The sequence below is a fragment of the Selaginella moellendorffii genome, unplaced genomic scaffold (assembly GCF_000143415.4).
Source record: "Selaginella moellendorffii unplaced genomic scaffold, v1.0 SELMOscaffold_90, whole genome shotgun sequence".
Taxonomy (NCBI): domain Eukaryota; kingdom Viridiplantae; phylum Streptophyta; class Lycopodiopsida; order Selaginellales; family Selaginellaceae; genus Selaginella; species Selaginella moellendorffii.
In genome coordinates this window covers 225232-242652 of record NW_003314351.1, presented here as the reverse complement: position 1 = coordinate 242652, position 17421 = coordinate 225232, and the positions used below count along the sequence as shown (strand labels likewise).

General features: G+C 45.4%; 1 protein-coding gene and 1 non-coding gene across 3 annotated transcripts; both read left to right on the top strand.

Annotated features, from left to right (window-relative positions):
• Positions 1-13703: 13703 nt before the first annotated feature.
• TRNAY-GUA lies at positions 13704-13788 on the top strand. The gene is given in 2 exon segments: positions 13704-13740; positions 13753-13788. It is a non-coding gene; the product is annotated as a tRNA-Tyr (tRNA).
• Positions 13789-13854: 66 nt separating this feature from the next.
• LOC9638923 (V-type proton ATPase subunit a3) lies at positions 13855-17403 on the top strand. 2 transcript variants are annotated; one of them, XM_002988699.2, is made up of 17 exons: positions 13855-14146; positions 14203-14247; positions 14308-14427; positions 14493-14600; positions 14650-14754; positions 14803-14976; positions 15031-15168; positions 15218-15433; positions 15492-15640; positions 15692-15845; positions 15897-16057; positions 16111-16320; positions 16373-16556; positions 16615-16698; positions 16749-16912; positions 16974-17033; positions 17086-17403. In XM_002988699.2, exons 1-17 carry the CDS (start codon positions 14012-14014, stop codon positions 17291-17293), a joined length of 2415 nt encoding a protein of 804 aa, XP_002988745.2. In that variant the 5' UTR covers positions 13855-14011; the 3' UTR covers positions 17294-17403. The 2 variants fall into 2 exon arrangements, with proteins under 2 accessions (XP_002988745.2, XP_024518238.1); XM_024662470.1 differs by having other exon boundaries at positions 14650-14976; positions 17086-17358.
• The last annotated feature ends 18 nt before the right edge of the window (positions 17404-17421 follow it).

Genomic DNA, 17421 nt, shown 5'->3' with positions numbered 1-17421 from the left:
TTGGACCACGAAGACTGCCGCATGGACGAAGACTGCACGAGCGCTTTCCGGCGGCAAGCTTGCTCCACATAAAAAGGAAAGCATTTCGAGCTGAACTTCGTGGCAACGAGAAGAGAAGAAATTTAGTTCATTGCAGGCATGGGAGGGGCTCTTGTTCTTGGTGCTTATGTCATGCTCTGCATTTCAGCTTGTATACAGGCATGGGAAATGTATGAGCTCCAGGCTTTGCTTGCGTTTAAAGGAGGTTTATCAAATCACACTGCTCTATCCGGCTGGACAATGGAAAATTCTCACAATCTCTGTGTGTCCTGGGAAGGAGTGACCTGCAGTAATGTTACTGGTCACGTTATAATGCTCGATTTAAGGGATCTCAGTCTGAAAGGAATAATCAGTCCGGAAGTATCCAGGTTGAAAAATCTGGAGGTGCTTGACCTCTCTTGGAATAAGCTGATTGCCCTTTAGCAAAAGAAGAAACTGAAAAAAATGCATTTGCCATGTGAAATTCCGGAATTTATTGGCAATTTCTCATATCTTGAGGTTTTCGAAGTTAGTGACTTCAACAGTGGTGGAATACCCAGGTCAATTGGGCAGCTAAAAAACCTACGTCACTTTGGAATTTTCGATGCCAATATTTTTGGGTCAATCCCTGAGGAGCTTGGTAACTGCAGTAAGCTGGAGGAGATACACATTGAGCCTCATAACATTATTGAAGGTTTTATACCATTGTCACTCACGCTTCTACCTCTTCTCACACTTTTGTCTTTGAGTGGTTTGAATGCAATCCCAAAAGAAATATGGAACTCAACTCGTTTGGAGATGCTTGCTCTAAGACATTGCTCCTTGACAGGCTCATTACCACCACAACTTGCTGTTCAATTTAGGTTTTTGGATTTGTCCAACAACTTTCTATCAGGTGATATTCCATCATATTCAAGTAATCTCCAGAGTTTAGATCTTAGTGACAACATGTTTGGTGGTAGCATACCAGTCAACTTAGGACAAATGGGAGGACTAATCATCCTTGACCTTAGCAATAACAGGTTCATAGGTAATATACCAACAACCTTGGGGCATTTATCAAATTTAAGATATCTTGTCTTTGGGTAACAATTTGTTGACTGGTGCTATATCAATGAACTTAGGGCAGCTATCAAATCTGAAAGCTCATAACAACAGCTTAAATGGCACCTTACCAAATTTCTTGACAACAACTTCAATTGAAGAATTGTATTTATCACGGAACAGATTCAATGGACATATGCCACCCATTTCAAGGGATGTGCACCACCTAAATTTGGTAGAGAAGCTCACTGGGGAAATGCCAAGAACTAGTCCTGGGTTTTCATGTGCTTTGCGGTTCTTGGATGTGAGCGGTAATAGATTGGTTGGGGGTCTGCTAAATTGGCTCAAGGACTGCACTCATCTATATTTTTTTCAGGTTGATGATAACTCTTTGAGTGGAAAGCTTGCTGCAGATGTCTTCAAAAACATGACAAGTCTTGAATATGTTTCACTCTCACATAACAAATTTGAAGGTGAGCTACCAAAAAGTCTATCACAAGAAATATAGTACATTATCATCAGTGATAACAATTTTTTTGGGAAAGTTCCTTCATTTCTTTCACATTTCAAAAGTCTCAGAGTGCTGAGCATGGGTGAAAACAACTTGCATGGACCAATACCTGATTGGTTGTGGAACATGACCCACCTTCACGTCCTTGACCTCTCCCGCAACAAGTTTGAAGGATGTCTTTCATGTTCTATAAGCCAATTAGATGCATTCAAACATATGAATTTTAGTGATCAAGAATGGGCACCATTATGGCTTATGGTCAAAGGAAGAGAACAACAATTTCCATATTTTGATCCATCAAATACCATCCTTGATCTGTCATCCAACCAATTGACAGGAGTGATTCCTTCGTATTTGGGTGAGTTGATTAGACTCCGCATCCTCAATCACTCCAATAATCACTTTTCTGGAAACATTCCCCAAACTCTGGTCAAGATAGTACAGCTAAAGCAGCTGGACTTCTCCTTTAACAACATTATTGAACCCATCCCCAACACGTTTCAAGACCTTCATTCATTGTCATCTCTGAATCTTTCATTTAACAGGCTTGAAGGTATGATTCCATTTGGACCCAGGCAAATGAGCACATTTGATAAGTCAAGTTATTTGGAAAATTCAGGCTTGTGTGGAAAGCTATTCGACAAAGAGTGTCCCAGCAATAATTACTCTACCTTGCTGGTTTATAAGCACTTTAACAGTAATAGCAGCTGGTGGCAGGAAAATATGTCATTATGGGCATTTACACTTGGCTTCATTGTTTTGTTAATTTCACTCGTATAGGCATGCATATTTAAAATATATATACGAGCATATTTACGAAGGATTAGGGTCTATGGAACTCCACAGAATCGTCAACTAGTAACATGTAAAATGGGAGCTTAATGGGAGCTCTCAAGCTCATCCTCAGCGGCATTTCTGACTTCCATTGGCCCAGGTAGGGTATCCAAAGAACCCAAGGTCTTGTTGCAAATGGCTGAACAAAACAAGAAATTCAAATACTTACTGTTTAATGTTTAGTACCTGGCAGACAGGGAGATCGTGCAAGTGATGACTCATGCGGTAGTCTAAATGAAGTAGTGTCTCTTGGTTCCCATGTTTCAAACCAAATAGCATAAGTGTCAATATTATGGCATGTGTGCTTACTCCATACAAAAATGCCTTTCGCACAAAGTCGGACATTGTCATGCTGTTAAAGACGTGGTTACTGTATCTGATCAATTGTATGATGCTTACCCTTCCGTTGCATCTGCAGCTCATAGTCAGAAAGAATGCCAGCCGAGCCCAAAAGTACAAGTTTTTCCTTCAAAACAGATCTTATATCTTAGCTCCAAATCATTTCAACAAATGCTAAATCCAACCTGGGGAGCCCGTAGCACTTCGTAGCACAGAGAATAGCTGCTCCGTAGCTTCTCTCAAGAAAAGAAAACAAGGACGACTTAATGAAACTATCTAGTGAATAGCCAGTATGAAGTTACCTGCAGACTCGAAGAAGTTCGCACGCATGGGAGGCTTATTCGAACTCAGAATGACCCTCGTCCTCCACACCTGCACCATGCCATCGTTTGAAAGAGTCACGAGTAACCGCAACATAGAATGCCAGGGAAGAGCTGATATTGACTCTTGAGTACTGCCAAGTTTAATGAACATTAGCATCCACAAGCAAACAGGTAGACTTGTACCTGCATTCCAATCATACTGGGTTGTGTTGGGGCTTAAGACGTCTCATGCTATTAGTGTGCCGCTACTGTCGCCAAGAAAAACCCCTTTCTAATGTCGGATGAAACGCAAACGCTCCTGCTCCAACTAGTTTTCTTGACGTATCAACTGCAAAAATGGTTCGGCTACAAATAGTTGACATAGAAGGAACATACTTTGCAACATATACTGCACGGTGAAAGACTGTATGTGATATGCCCGAATACCTTCAGCATGCGAAACGAACTGTTCAAACAGATCCGAATTAGCAAAAATGTCAACAAATCTAAAGCAAATATGTAGGTACCAGAAGGGGACTTCTTGGATGGCAAGCAAGACCAGTGACTGGGTTTTCCAGATCAGTCTTAATAATGATAGCTGGTTTGGCACCTTCTATAGTCCCCACAACTAAACGTGACGCATAAAATGATACAAGAAAAAGACTTACCATTTACACTTGAACGCCGATACGTTCCAGAGAACAGCCACGGTCGAAGTGGTGTCAGAGCAATGTGTATCTCCATCCCTTCTGAGATCCTGTGTGTTTTCTTGGCTGGAGAATAAAGAAAATGCGTGTGCTAGGTATTTAGAACCCACGACTTAATGCTCCAATCCTGGGAGGAAAAAAAAAAGAATCCAATTCATGCAAAAGATCTATGCCAAGAGCTGTATCATACCTCTAGAACTGCGACAATTACATGCCCGCCAGCAGGACTATATGCCATACGCACGACGGAAGCTCCAATATTGATGCTCGAGAGCTTACAGCCCGTGAGAGCATCAAACTCTGCAAGAAAATTCACCATCATCAGCCAAACCTCTCACATTCTTAGTAAAATTTCCGGATCATGCGAGATCCTCGCGTCAATTTGGAGAATTTAGCTCGGAAATCTCACCAGTTATGTGTTGCCCGACCGCCTCCGCGAAGAGCGCCTCCCAAGGGAGGAAAAGATGGTGGAGATTCGAAGTAAGTCCTCAAGAAGCAAGAAGAAGGCTGAAGCCAAAGCCATCGCCTTCCAGCTTAATCATCTCGAGAATGTGCCAGGCATCATGAAGAAGGGGCTTAGTAAATTCGCTGGAAGAGTCCAGTCTGCTACTGGCTTGGAGAAGGAGATCGAGAGCTCCTTGACAGTACTGCGCAGAGATTTCTCCAGCAGACAGCAAGGGACAACTGAGCTTTCCGGCACGGCTTGTGAGCTACAACTGCATCGAACTGGACCAGTTCTTGCTCACTGCTGGCGACGCTGAGGCTCCTGCCAACTACATCTCGAAGAGCTCCCTCAAAGTGTTGTCCGAAGGAATGCTCCGCGGCCATATATCACATCAAGCAAGATTGGCTTCGGTCCTTCGAAAACGATGTTGCTGGCAGAGCAGCTTTACGTAGGTGTTAAGCTTGTCGGTCTTATAATGTACATGAGGACGGACAGACGAGAGATATGGCGAGTTTTCATCCAAACCCAGGAAGCTCACGAGGCAATAAGACCGACAGGCATCGAGTTTTCCATCAGAGCTGGCGAATGTTGTAGAGCAGGATGCGTTGCGGCTGTATGCTTTCATCTGGAGGAGAACGATGGCGTGTCAGCGTGTCTAATCATGTCTCTCTAAACATGGACGACCCGAAAGGCGCTGTGAGGCTGCGATCGACAGCATCAAGCATGGAGTTTCCAGGCTATGAGATCGTCTACAGGGGCAAAGATGACGAAGAATCAGGCATGGAGAAGAACCTCCCATCGATCACGCTGGCAGCTACGTCTCGGCCATGGACATCAAGCACAAGCAGCACTTCACCCTACACCGAAGGAAGCCTTGTGAAGAAAGAAGGTGGAAGAGCTTGGGATCGGGAGGCCGTCGACGTACGGTCACGTCCTCAAAACTCTCCAGCTGCGGCAATACATGCAAATCGAGAAGCAGCGCATGCGTTCGAGGCCGGATGGTGGCGGCTTCACTGAGTTTCTGGACTACGGCTTCACGGTCAAGCAGGAGGAGCAACTAGTCATCACTTGCGTGACCTCCCTGTCTGCCAGGTACTAAACCTTGAGAGCATTAAGTATTCGACGACCAGCTAATTTCTGGTTTTGTTCAGCCATTGCAACAAGACCTTGGGTTCTTTACCCAAGAATAATTTGGTTCTGTTCCAAGGCTAGGTTCACCTCCTCCTTGTGGTAGCCACATTTTTACAATTCAAGTAAAGATTCCGCGGTCCTTGAGGTGCGTGAAACAGTTTCACTGGATAACCTTCTGGAGACTAATTCTTTTCTCCTACCGTAAGCATTCAGTTCAATTGGCTGTAAAGTCGTGCTGACGTACGTTACACAGGCACTTGAGGTCAAGAGCGGTCGCCTACTCAACTTTGAGCGATGGAACCACGGCTGATTCTTCGTCTTCGTTTTCACCGGCGAGGTCCCTGTAATCTGAAAGCCTGGAAACTCCACGGTGAATACTGTCAATCGCAGCCTCACAACGCCTTTCGGGTCCTCCACGTCCTGAGATTAAACACGGCTTGCTCCAGCTGACACGCCATCATTGTCCTCCAGATGAAAGCATACAGCCAATGCATCCTGCTCCAAAACACTCGCCAGGTCCGATGGAAGACTCTTGATGCCGGTCAGTCTCGTGTTGGACCAAAACATCGAGGACATTCTTGCCGTATCTCTCTTTTGAATGCTCTTTGCCTTCCAGCTTAATCATCTCGAGAATGTGCCAGGCGATGGCTTCTCCTTCTATCTGGATCAGAAGCTAGAACCACCCCCTGTGCTGCGAGAACTTCCAACACCTATCACATTTCTGGCCCTCAGCCCTCCAGCTTACAGCTCCCATGTTCCGTCTTCGCAGATTGACAACTTCCACCTGAGCGAGACAAGAAAAGCTTTTTTTTTTCTCCCTGTTACCTGTGATGTCAAGACTATAACGTGTTCCTCGAAGGCGGCCATTGCTTGGAGTGTGGAGCGGAGTACGTCGTCCTCCCCTCCAAGTTACAAAGTCTTGGAGGCAGCAAGGATACGAAAGCTGATAGGAGCAAACCTCGACGCAAAGGATTGCTTCCACCCAAAGCTGTGCATGCAAACGAGTGTCACAGCTTGCAGATTCGCAAGGAAAGTTTCTCACCTCTAGAAGAAGTGACCACAGCTTCGTGAAAACGCACAGAGATCGTCCTCCATCACGGGTCTAGTTTGGTCCACCACGCCTCAAACACGCTTTCGGCTTTGGAGCCCTTCTGGTCATGCGTCCTTTGCCAAGTGTGGAACAACTGGTGATACACCACAGGCCAGATACAGCGTTTGGCAGCTTCTTCTTGTAGAGCTATCATAGCCCCTGCAGGAAAATTGATCAGAAACAAGGGAAGATCCAAACGAAAGAAACTTGCTCACCCCAGGTATAATCTGTCCTTCAAAATCTCCAGATAGAAGTTGGACAGATCAAGCACCATACCGTTGCACCGACTGCATTCAAGTGGAAACGCACAGAGTTAATAACCTTGATGGAAAGCTTGTATAGCAACCTGGAAGAATTTTCCAAACTGGTACTCGTCTAGGCTGTCCTTGAGGCTATCCATTACGCTTGCAAGCTGGAAGAGAGCGTAGTCATATATTCCAGGAAGGTCATTGTACTCGACCCCAGTCAAAAACCATCGGCTGTGCTAACTCGGTCTCATATGTTACCATAGCTCGCCACATAATTCTCTTCCAGGTACTTCTCTATCGTTTTGGCCTTGGCAGGAGACTCCACCATGGCCACCACCTTTCCCGTGAGAGCAGCCCATTTTCTTGTTTTATCGTCTCTTTGGAGGAATCGATGGTAGTTGATACTCATTGATCATTTGTGATTTGTTGAAGGATAAGTCTCTTAGAGTAAAACTTGAGAATAGTCGATCTCAAGGTCTTGAAGGCCCTCCAAGTAGCTTAGTTTGGGGTCTGCCAAATTGGCTCAAGCACTGCACTAATCTACATATTCTTATTGTTGATAAAAACGGTTCATCAAAGGAATCTTGGAAAAGCACCAAACATTTTCAAAACCGATATTACATTTAGAAGAACTTACTTGGGCAATTTCTTCTTGGTGGAAATCTCCAACAGCCTTTAGAACACCAGCTGCTTTGCATTATTAGAAACGTCACCTCGAAGATCTTCATCGTCTTGCTTGAGCGTGCCTGTGAAAAATCAGAGGAGAAAAACAGTCCAAGATGTAGAGAAAAGAAAAGAAAAGAAAAGACATCTGCTGCAATCTTTCCACTCAACGAGTTACTATCGACAATAAGAAAATATAGATTAGTGCAGTGCTTGAGCCAATTTGGCAGACCCCAAACTAAGCTATTATTGCTCATATCCAAGCCTTCCAAATTACATAAAGACCCAAGACTAATTCATGGTATTTCCCTAGTGAGCATTATGTTTGACAAAAATAAACATATCATTTTCAATGAAATAGACCCTGAAATTGTTTCCATATCCAAGTAACCAATTGATCCGATTGTCAAGGTAGCAGGTTTAGTCAACAAATTGTTATCCAATGCAAGATAACTTAAATTTGATAAATGCCAAGATCGTTGGTATATAACCTGTAAATTTGTTATTGCTAAGGTCAATGAATTGTATTCCTCCCAGTTGACCTATTCTGACTGGTATGCTACCACTGAACATGTTGTTATTGAGATTATTTAGAAGATTATTTGAAAATGATGGAATATCACCTGATAGAAAGTTGTAAGACAAATCCAGAATTCTAAATTAAACACCAAGTTGTGGTGGTAATGAGCCTCTCAAAGAGCAATCCATTACATGAAGCTCCTCCAAATATATTTCTTTTCGGATTGACCCAGTATCATTCAAACGACCCAAAGACAAAATTTGGAGAAGAGGTTGGTATAAAACCTTCAAAAAAATATCGTCATAAGAAATTCGTACAATACCAATGTCAATATAAATTCGAGCGATGAGAAATTGCCAATAAAATCCTGAATTTCGCATGACAAATACAATTTTTTCAGTTTCTTCATCAATCCAAACTCTTTTGGTAGAGGGCCAGTCCGCTCATTCCAAGAGAGGTCAAGCACCTCCAGAATTTTCAACCTCAATACTTCCGGACTGATTATTCCTTCCAGATTGAGATCCTCCAAATCAAGCATTATAACGTGACCAGTAACATTACTGCAGGTCTCTCCTTGCCAAGTCACACAGAGATTGTGAGAATTTTCCATTGTCCAGCCAGATAGAGCAGTGTAATTCGATAAACCTCCTTTAAACGCAAGCAAAGTCTGGAGCTCAAACTAAATCTCTTTTTTTCCCTTTGCCACGAAGCTCTGCTTCGAAATGCTTTCCTTCTTATATGGAGCAACCTTGGCGGGTCAAAAACGCATGGGCGGGAAAGCGCTCGTGCAGTCTTCGTCCACGCGGCAGTCTTGGTGGTCCAAAAATCCATGAAGTCCACTTGGATATACTGATAGGACTTTCAAACAATTGAGAAAAAATTGGCTTTGGAGATTTGCAAAGCCTAGATTTGCTATACATCAGGATATAGCTTTTTTCTTCTTCTTCGTTTTGCCATGGTTTGCTTGGATATATCTTTTCCGCTTTGATTTGGCATGTGTTTCATGTGGAAGAAAAAATTGAGGTGACTTACTCTTGCGACGATCTTGTTTCTGTTTCACAAAAAAGTCCAGCACCATCTCCCAAGTCAGCTCCTCCAAGTGTTGATCCTTTGGGACATAAATCGAGTAGCCTCCTTCCGAATGTAACACCCAACCTCCCAATCCCGATCATCACCGGCTTTCCTTCATCCACTCCCAGCTCCTTGGGATACTTCACCAGCTCCATCGCCATCTCCAGAGTAATGGCGTCATAGTATATGCTCTCGGGAACTCTTTGGAGCTTTGGCTTGAGCTTCCCTTTGGTGTCCTCGCGGATTTGCACATAGTCTCCATATGGCCCTCCTTGTACAAGACCAGAAGTCCCGTGTTGGAATCCACCCTGAGAACTTTGCTCCTAGAGTTTGCCACCGGTGAGCCGCATTCTTCCTCTTCCTCTTCGTGTCCAGACTGTTGCTGTAGTGGCACGAAGGATAGCGATTGCACCCGAGGAAGTATCCGGTTCTAAAGTTCGTGAGCTCGAGGTGGAGCTCCTGGGTGTGGGGGTGTCTTTGCCAGCGAGCTTGTCCGAGAAGAGGCTGGCGAGCATGTCCGGTATGTTATGAAATGGGGACACCCAGCCTTGTGAGCGCAGCAGCGCTCCATGCTGGGTCCACCTTTATTGCGGAAGACAGATCAAGAACAGAATGTGTCGGGCGTGATCACCTACAGAACCTAAACGGATGTGTCCCTTCTGCTGACGTGGCATCCCAGCTTGAGATTGCGGCTTAAGTCCTCAACACTCCCACTCGAGCTAAGCTGGGATCAGCCTCGAGCAACTGCATACCAAGAGCTTGGACATGCTTGGAGAATGCAGCTAGGTTGCGTTGGAACTTTGGCCGTGGCCGTGACTTTGTCGTGGAAATTTGGCCAGAACTGCTGCAACACTTCCTTCCATTTCATGCTCCTGGACGAAACAGCGTCGGACTTGCTCCTCCATCTTGGCCGTGAAGCTGTAGTCCACAAACTCTGTGAAGAAGCCGGACAAAAACGCCGCCACCATCCGGCCTCGAACACGTGTGCTGCTTCTCGATTTGCATGTACTGCCGCAGCTGGAGGGTCTTGAGGACGTGAGCGTACGTCGACGGCCTCCCCATCCCAAGCTTTTCCATCTTCTTTCTTCACAAGGCTTCCTTCAGTGTATGGAGGTGGCGGCTGGGTGACGTTCTGCTTGTGCTTGACGTCCATGGCCGAGACTCAACTGCCAGCTTTGAGAGATGGAAGCTTCTTCTCCGCGCCTGAATCTTCGTCTTCATTTTCACTGGCAAGGCCGTCTTTGCCCCTGTAGACGATCTGAAACTCCATGCTTGATGCTGTCGATCGCAGCCTCACAACGCCTTTCAGGTCCTCCACGTCCAGAGAGACGTGATTAAACACGGCTTGCTCCAGCTGACACACCATCGTTCTCTTCTAGATGAGAGCATACAGCCGCAACGCATCCTGCTCCAAAACATTCGCCAGGTCCGATGGAAGACTCTTGATGCCGGTCGGTCTCATGTTGGACCAAAACTTCCAAGGACATAGTTCTTGCCGTATCTCTCTTTTGAATGCTCTCGATGGCTTGAGCCGAGACCTGCATTCTGACCGTCCTCCAACTTTGCTGGTGGCGCAGAAGCTTTACGATGCCGGAAAGCTCACTTGCCCGCTGGATAAATCTCTGCGTCCACAGTAAAGCTCTTGATCTCCTCCACCCGGTCAGTCAGGAGAGCAGCGGATTTGCTCGCGTCCACAAGCTCCTGTTTCAGTTTCAGTCAGCTGTTTTGGTTATCTCATTGTCTTCCAGCTTAATCATCTCGAGAATGTGCCAGGCGATGGCTTCTCCTTCTCTGTCCGGATCAGCAGCTAGAACCATCCCCTGTGCTGCCTTGAGTGCTGTTCTGGTCGGCTGGCGAGTATTTCCAACACCTATCACATTTCTGGCCCTCAGCCCTCCAGCTTGCAACTCTCGTGTTCCGGAGCGAGAGAAGAAAAGCGTTTTTTTTCTCTCCCCGTGCATATAGAAAATATCTGACGAGAAAGATCTTACCTGTGATGTGTTCCTCGAAGTCGGCCATTGCTTGGAGTGTGGAGTGGAGTACGTCGTCCTCCCCTCCAAGTTAACAAAGTCTTGGAATCAGCAAGGACAGGAAAGCTGACAGGAGCAAACGTCGACGCAAAGGATTGCTTCCACCCAAAGCTGTGCATGCAAACGAGTGTCACGGCTTGCAAGTGTTGATTCGCAAGGAAAATTTCTCACCTCTAGAAGAAGTGACCACAGCTTCGTGAAAACGCACAGAGATCGTCTGCCATCACGGGTCTAGTTTGGTCCACCACGCTTCAGACGCGCTTTCGGCTTTGGAGCCCTTCTGGTCATGCGTCCTTTGCCAAGTGTGGAACAACTGGTGATACTCAATTAGAACCGTTTGGCAGCTTCTTCTTGTAGAGCTATCATAGCCCCTGCAGAAAAACTGATCAGAAACGAGGGAAGATCCGAACTAAATAAGCTTGCTCACCCCAGGTATAATCTGTCCTTCAAAATCTCCAGATAGAACTTGGACAGATCAAGCACCGCATACTGTTGCACCGACTGCATTCAAGTGGAAACACACAGAGTTAATAACCTTGACAGAAAGCTTGTATAGCAACCTGGAAGAATTTTCCAAACTGGTACTCGTCTAGGCTGTCCTTGAGGCTATCCACTACGCTTGCGAGCTGGAAGAGAGCGTAGTCATATATTCCAGGAAGGTCATCGTACTCGACCCCAGTCAAAAACCATTGGCTGTGCTAACTCAGTCTCATATGTTACCATAGCTTGCCACGTAGTTCTCTTCCAGGTACTTCTCTATCTTTTTGGCCTTGGCAGGAGACTCCACCATGGCCACCCACCTTTCCCGTGAGAGCAGCCCATTTTCTTGTTCTATCGTCTCTTTGGAGGAATCTATGGCAGTTGCAGCTCGCTCTTCAAGTAGAATATCAATGTCATGGGAACGAAATGGAGTTCATCAAAGAAATCCTGGACGAGTGCCAAACATTTTCAAAACCAATATTACATTTAGAAGAACTTACTTGGCCAATTTCTTCTTGGTGGAAATCTCCAACAGCCTTTAGAAACTATGTCGCATGGAAGACCAGCTGCTTTGCATTATTGGAAACGTCACCTCGAAGATCTTCATCGTCTTGCTTCAGAGTGCCTGCGAAAAATCAGAGGAGAAAGACAGTCCAAGATGTAAAGAAAAGAAAAGTTGCAGAAGCACACACCTTGCGCAATGCTGCTGAGCCCAAAGGCAGAGCGATTTGTGGAGCTTTTTCGGAGCTGCACAACTCGCCTGTGACTAGCGTCCCTGTGTCGAAGTTCTTGGCACCAATGTGAGAAGAGATATACGACTGTGCTATGTCCGGCGAGACCTCCATCGATCATCACACCAGTAAAAGTGATTATTGCAATCACCTGGTCCTGTTCTACCAGTGTCGGAACTTGTTAATCCGTGATCTTTTGCCACCCTTGTCTCTTGAAAACTCCCAGGCACCGGGTCGATCCAGTTCTCACATTCTGGAACTACAACTTCAACACCAGCTCCACGCCTCATCCCAGGTACTTGAGACCAGCCAAACTGGTGTGTCTTCCCATTCTAAACTCTCGTGCAGGTGAGAGCGTCTTGCATCTTCTACTTGGCTTCATTGCTTTCACCATGCGCCATCTTATTTCGTTCCTTCTTCTTTGCAGCATTGGTAGTGTCACTGAGCTATGTTCCATAGCCAATCACTGTCTGCTTGGATCTGGCATTTTTCTTATCTTTCGCTGGTGTGTGTCTTGCACTGGAAATTCGTTACATTCTCAGCCACATCTTCTACTGCTAATGGAAGAATAAGCATGGATTTGTGCCAATCCCCATTGCCCCTGGCTCTCCCTCCACGAAATCCCACACAATATCTTACCTGGGCCAATGGAAGCCAGAAATGCCACCGAGGACGACTTTGAGAGTTCCCATTCTACTTGTTATTAGTTGACAATTCGGTAAGTGCGTCAAGGCCAAGCGGTGTCTTCGTCCATAAGCCCTAACCGCTCCTAAATATGCTCGTATATGTCATCAACAAACTATTTCAAACACTAACATACAGATTTAGTGCAACCGGTTTGTTCATTGGTGAGCCTTGTTTACATGTTTTTGCTTTTTGATTCATTGCTGCCGGACTTGAGAAGTTGATCAGATTGTGGGACGTTCTGCTGGCGAAGAATTTTTCAATGTTCTTCATTGCACTAAACTGGAGGGGACACCATCAGAATATTGACAAAGCCTTGCAACACACACTGTGCACAGTGTTTGAGCTTTGGTGACACCATTCTAACTGTGAGTGATGTGTGTGTTCCTTATCAAAACATTCCACGGCACCACATTCTTGTGAGGCATCAGAAAAAATCACGTTTGATGCAGACTCTTCTGATCTGGGAATATGCCCAACTTGGGCATATGCTGCAAGTACAGTGTTTCAGGAGACCGCGTTCTTCTGCAGCGCCATGTTAAAAGCACAAAAGGCATCTCTCATGCTGCGACCGTAGGCATTCACATCATCAGGTTTTTCGCAAAGACTGATTCAAACAAAAGCTCTCTTGGATCATGGCGTTCCAGCACAAATTCTCTTTAAATAGAAGATTGAGATCTCTTTATGGAGGAAGAGGAGTCAAATTTTCTCTCACCCCCTGGAACTTGATACTCTCCGCAACGTATCAACGCTTGTCATGGTTATTGGATTTTAACTCTACTATTCTCACTATTGATCATCTATTATATGATCAAGAAAAAAATAATGGTGTGGCCTTTCGATGTGATTCTATATCCGACTTTAGCTCAGTTGGCAGAGCGGAGGACTGTAATGTGTTGCAGATATCCTTAGGTCGCTAGTTCGAATCTGGCAAGTTGGATCTATTTTATTTCTCCTTTCCTGTTTCTTTTTGGCCATGTTTTATTGCTTCGTGGCACATGTTTCTAGGGTTTTGTGCTGGAGCTATACTCGATTAGGGTTTGCGGAGCGCGCAGCTCCGACGCGGCGAGGGGGATTCCAATGCGGGACTTGATCTGAAATTCGAGCTGAGGGAGTAGGCTTCTAGATTTAGATCGAGGATTTCGGTGTCGCGGCGGGCAGCCATGGGCCTGGACATGCCGAAGATGCATCTGTTTCGGTCCGAGGATATGACGCTAGTGCAGCTCATCATCCCGGTGGAATCGGCCCACGGCACGCTCACGCATTTGGCGGAATTGGGAGCCCTCCAATTCAAAGATGTAAGGATTTGATAGAATGAGCTGAAGATTTCACGTTATTTGATGTGTTCTTGCAGCTTAACCCGGAAAAAAGCCCCTTTCAGAGAACTTACGCTAACCAGGTTTGTTCTCATTCATTTCGACGTATATATCTGTAAGTCGATGACTATGTTGTATTTCAGGTGAAACGCTGCGATGAGATGCTTCGCAAACTCCAGTACTTCTCGGACCAGCTCCAAAAATCAGGACTCGCATCGACGCCGTCGGCTGTAGAGAGCGATCTCAACTTCGATGAGTTGGAGGTATGAGCGATGGAATGCCTAACCCCTTATTTTTCTTTCTTTTAATTTTGGCACGACATTTACAGGTGAAAATCAATGAACTGGAGCCAGAATTCAGGGAAGTGAACTCCAACCTCGAGAAGTTGAAGCGCACCCGCAATGAACTTACGGAGTTCCTTCTCGTGCTGGACAAGGTACGCCATAGCGTGTGTAATTCTAAATGGTGATGTCAACTTCGTGCAGGCCGGTGCATTTTTTGAGAGTGCGCGTCAAAATGCAAATTCGCAACAGAGGGAGGACGAGTCGATCAGTGGTGGCGAGTCTATTGAGAGTCCGCTGCTAGAACGGGTAATTTTTGTGTTTCAGTGTTGTGATTATTTTATCGACTTACTGCAGGAAATGCAAGTCGAGCCCAGCAAAAAACTAAAAGTCGGGTTTATCGCTGGCGTTATTCCAAAACATAAAGCCAACCAATTCGAGCGTATCATCTTCAGAGCCACTCGTGGCAACATGTTTTACAAATGCGTACCACTTGACGAGCGAGTTAGTGATCCTGCCACCGGCGACCAGGTGTGTTGCTAATACTGTGATAATCGTCTTGTTCTAACTATGAGCCTTACTCAGGTGGAAAAAGTCGTGTTTTTGGTCTTCTTTTCCGGTGAAAGATCACGTACCAAAATTTTGAAGATTTGCGATGCTTTTGGAGCCAACCGGTACCCTTTCCCAGAAGAAACTCTTAAAAGACGTCAAATGAGAATAGAGGTTTGGCTGCCCGCATCATAACTTGATTTAACGTGATTACTGTTGGCAGGTTTCAGCCAGACTGTCTGAGATGCAAACAACTCTCGATGTTAGTAGTGACCATCGGGAAACCGTGCTGAAAACAATAGGCTATCAGCTGGAACACTGGCTCGAAATGGTTCTGAAAGATAAATACGTTTATAATGCGCTAAACATGCTGAGTATGGACGTGACGAGCAAGTGCCTCGTTGGTGAGGCTTGGTCTCCGTTGGGGGCTTTACCACGCGTAAGTGATTTAATTTATATTTGCTTCTTTCCAGTTCTCAGCTTTCTTGGCTACTCAGATCCAAGACACATTGCGATATGCAACAGTTGAAACGAACTCGCAAGTCACAACCATTTTCCAAGTTCTTCACACAAAGGAGGCTCCACCAACGTATTTCCAAGTTAATAAATTCACGTCAGCCTTCCAGGAAATCGTGGATGCATATGGGTAAGCTTGTGAACCATTATTGGCTGAGTCTTATGGTCTTTTGGTCTCCAGTGTTGGAAGATATCAAGAAGCAAACCCGGGAGTTTTCACCATCGTGACATTTCCATTTCTATTCGCGGTCATGTTTGGAGACTGGGGTCACGGAATTGTCTTGCTCCTGGCAACTCTCTGGCTGCTTGTAAACGAGAGGAGACTTGGAAGTCAGGTTCGTTTGGTTTTCCTCTTCTTCAGTGTTTTATTCTGAGCTTAAAAACAGAAACTGGGAGACATCATGGAAATGGCATTTGCCGGTAGATACGTGCTGCTTCTCATGTCTCTTTTCTCAATCTATACGGGCTTCATCTACAACGAATTTTTCTCTGTACCGTTCGAAATATTTGGACGCTCTGCATACAAGTGTGAAACTCCGTCTTGCAGGTATATATCTTTCTACAATATCGAGCTCTCTTTCTTACCGCTTTTTTTTCTAGTGAATCTACCACGGTAGGCTTGGTCAAATACCGTGATAAACCTTATGCGTTCGGTGTGGATCCTGTTTGGCATGGCAGTCGCAGCGAGTTACCTTTTTTGAATTCTTTGAAGATGAAGATGTCCATTATTCTTGGAGTCGCTCAGATGTTACTGGGTATCGTTCTCAGTTTGTTCAACGCTGTATACTTCGCTCAGCCGCTCGATATCTGGTAAGCTCGTGAGATTGTCCAAACAGTAGTTCTAAAATCCTTCGCATTGCAGGTTTCAGTTTTTACCGCAGATACTTTTCCTCAGCTCGCTCTTCGGCTACCTATCCTTTCTAATAATTCTAAAGTGGATCACCGGATCGCAGGCCGACTTATACCATGTCATGATTTATATGTTTCTAGGCCCGACAGACGACCTTGACGGGAATCAGCTGTTTGCTGGCCAGAAGTACTTCCAGGTATTGTCGTCGAGTTTGTTTTTCAGTTCGGTTTTGTTGAGCTTGTCAACTTGCACAGCTGGCGCTGCTGTTTATTGCGCTGATATCAGTTCCTTGGATGCTTCTTCCAAAACCATTGATTCTCCGAAAGCAACACCTCGAGGTGCTTTTGCGCTTGTTGGATGTCTTGTTCCTCATTATTGTCTTTGGCAGAAGACGCAAGGAGAAGGCTACGCCGGCCTTGAAGAGCATCCGGACGAAGAGCATGAAGAGTTTGAGTTCAGCGAGATTTTCGTACATCAGTTGATACACACGATCGAGTTCGTGTTGGGGGCTGTCTCAAACACCGCATCGTATCTTCGTCTGTGGGCATTGAGGTAACAATTCCGACTTCCGGCGACTTTGGGAAGCCTCCTGACACGTTTTTCTCCGTTGCAGTTTGGCCCATGCAGAACTTTCGGCCGTGTTTTACGAGAAAGTGTTGCTGCTCGCCTGGGGGTAAGTATAAGATCGCTGTCATCTTTCGAATCTTAAAATCTCTGTTCATCAGGTATCAAAACATCTTCATCATATTGATTGGCTTCATCGTGTTCGTGTGCGCCACGGTTGGCGTTCTGCTGGTAATGGAAACATTGAGCGCATTCCTCCACGCGCTTCGTCTCCACTGGGTGGAATTTATGAACAAGTTTTACGTTGGCGACGGCTACAAATTCCAACCTCTATCGTTTGTGAATCTGGGCAAGGAGGACGAGTCATGACAGCACTGTATTTTGTCAATAATCACATTGGTTGGACAATAAAGCGTGTATAGTATCATTTGTCATGTAAGGTCCGTTAAATCATAAACTAAAGGATATTTCTTATGCAACATTTTCCAGACATTTTT

What these genes read in the sequence shown, in the direction of transcription:
- LOC9638923 (XM_024662470.1), top strand. Translation starts at nt 14,012, where the DNA reads ATGGGCCTGGACATGCCGAAGATGCATCTGTTTCGGTCCGAGGATATG. An exon ending in TCCTTCTCGTGCTGGACAAG is followed by an intron (nt 14,601 to 14,649) that starts GTACGCCATAGC and finishes AACTTCGTGCAG; the next exon opens with GCCGGTGCATTTTTTGAGAG. An exon ending in TGTGAAACTCCGTCTTGCAG is followed by an intron (nt 16,058 to 16,110) that starts GTATATATCTTT and finishes TTTTTTTTCTAG; the next exon opens with TGAATCTACCACGGTAGGCT.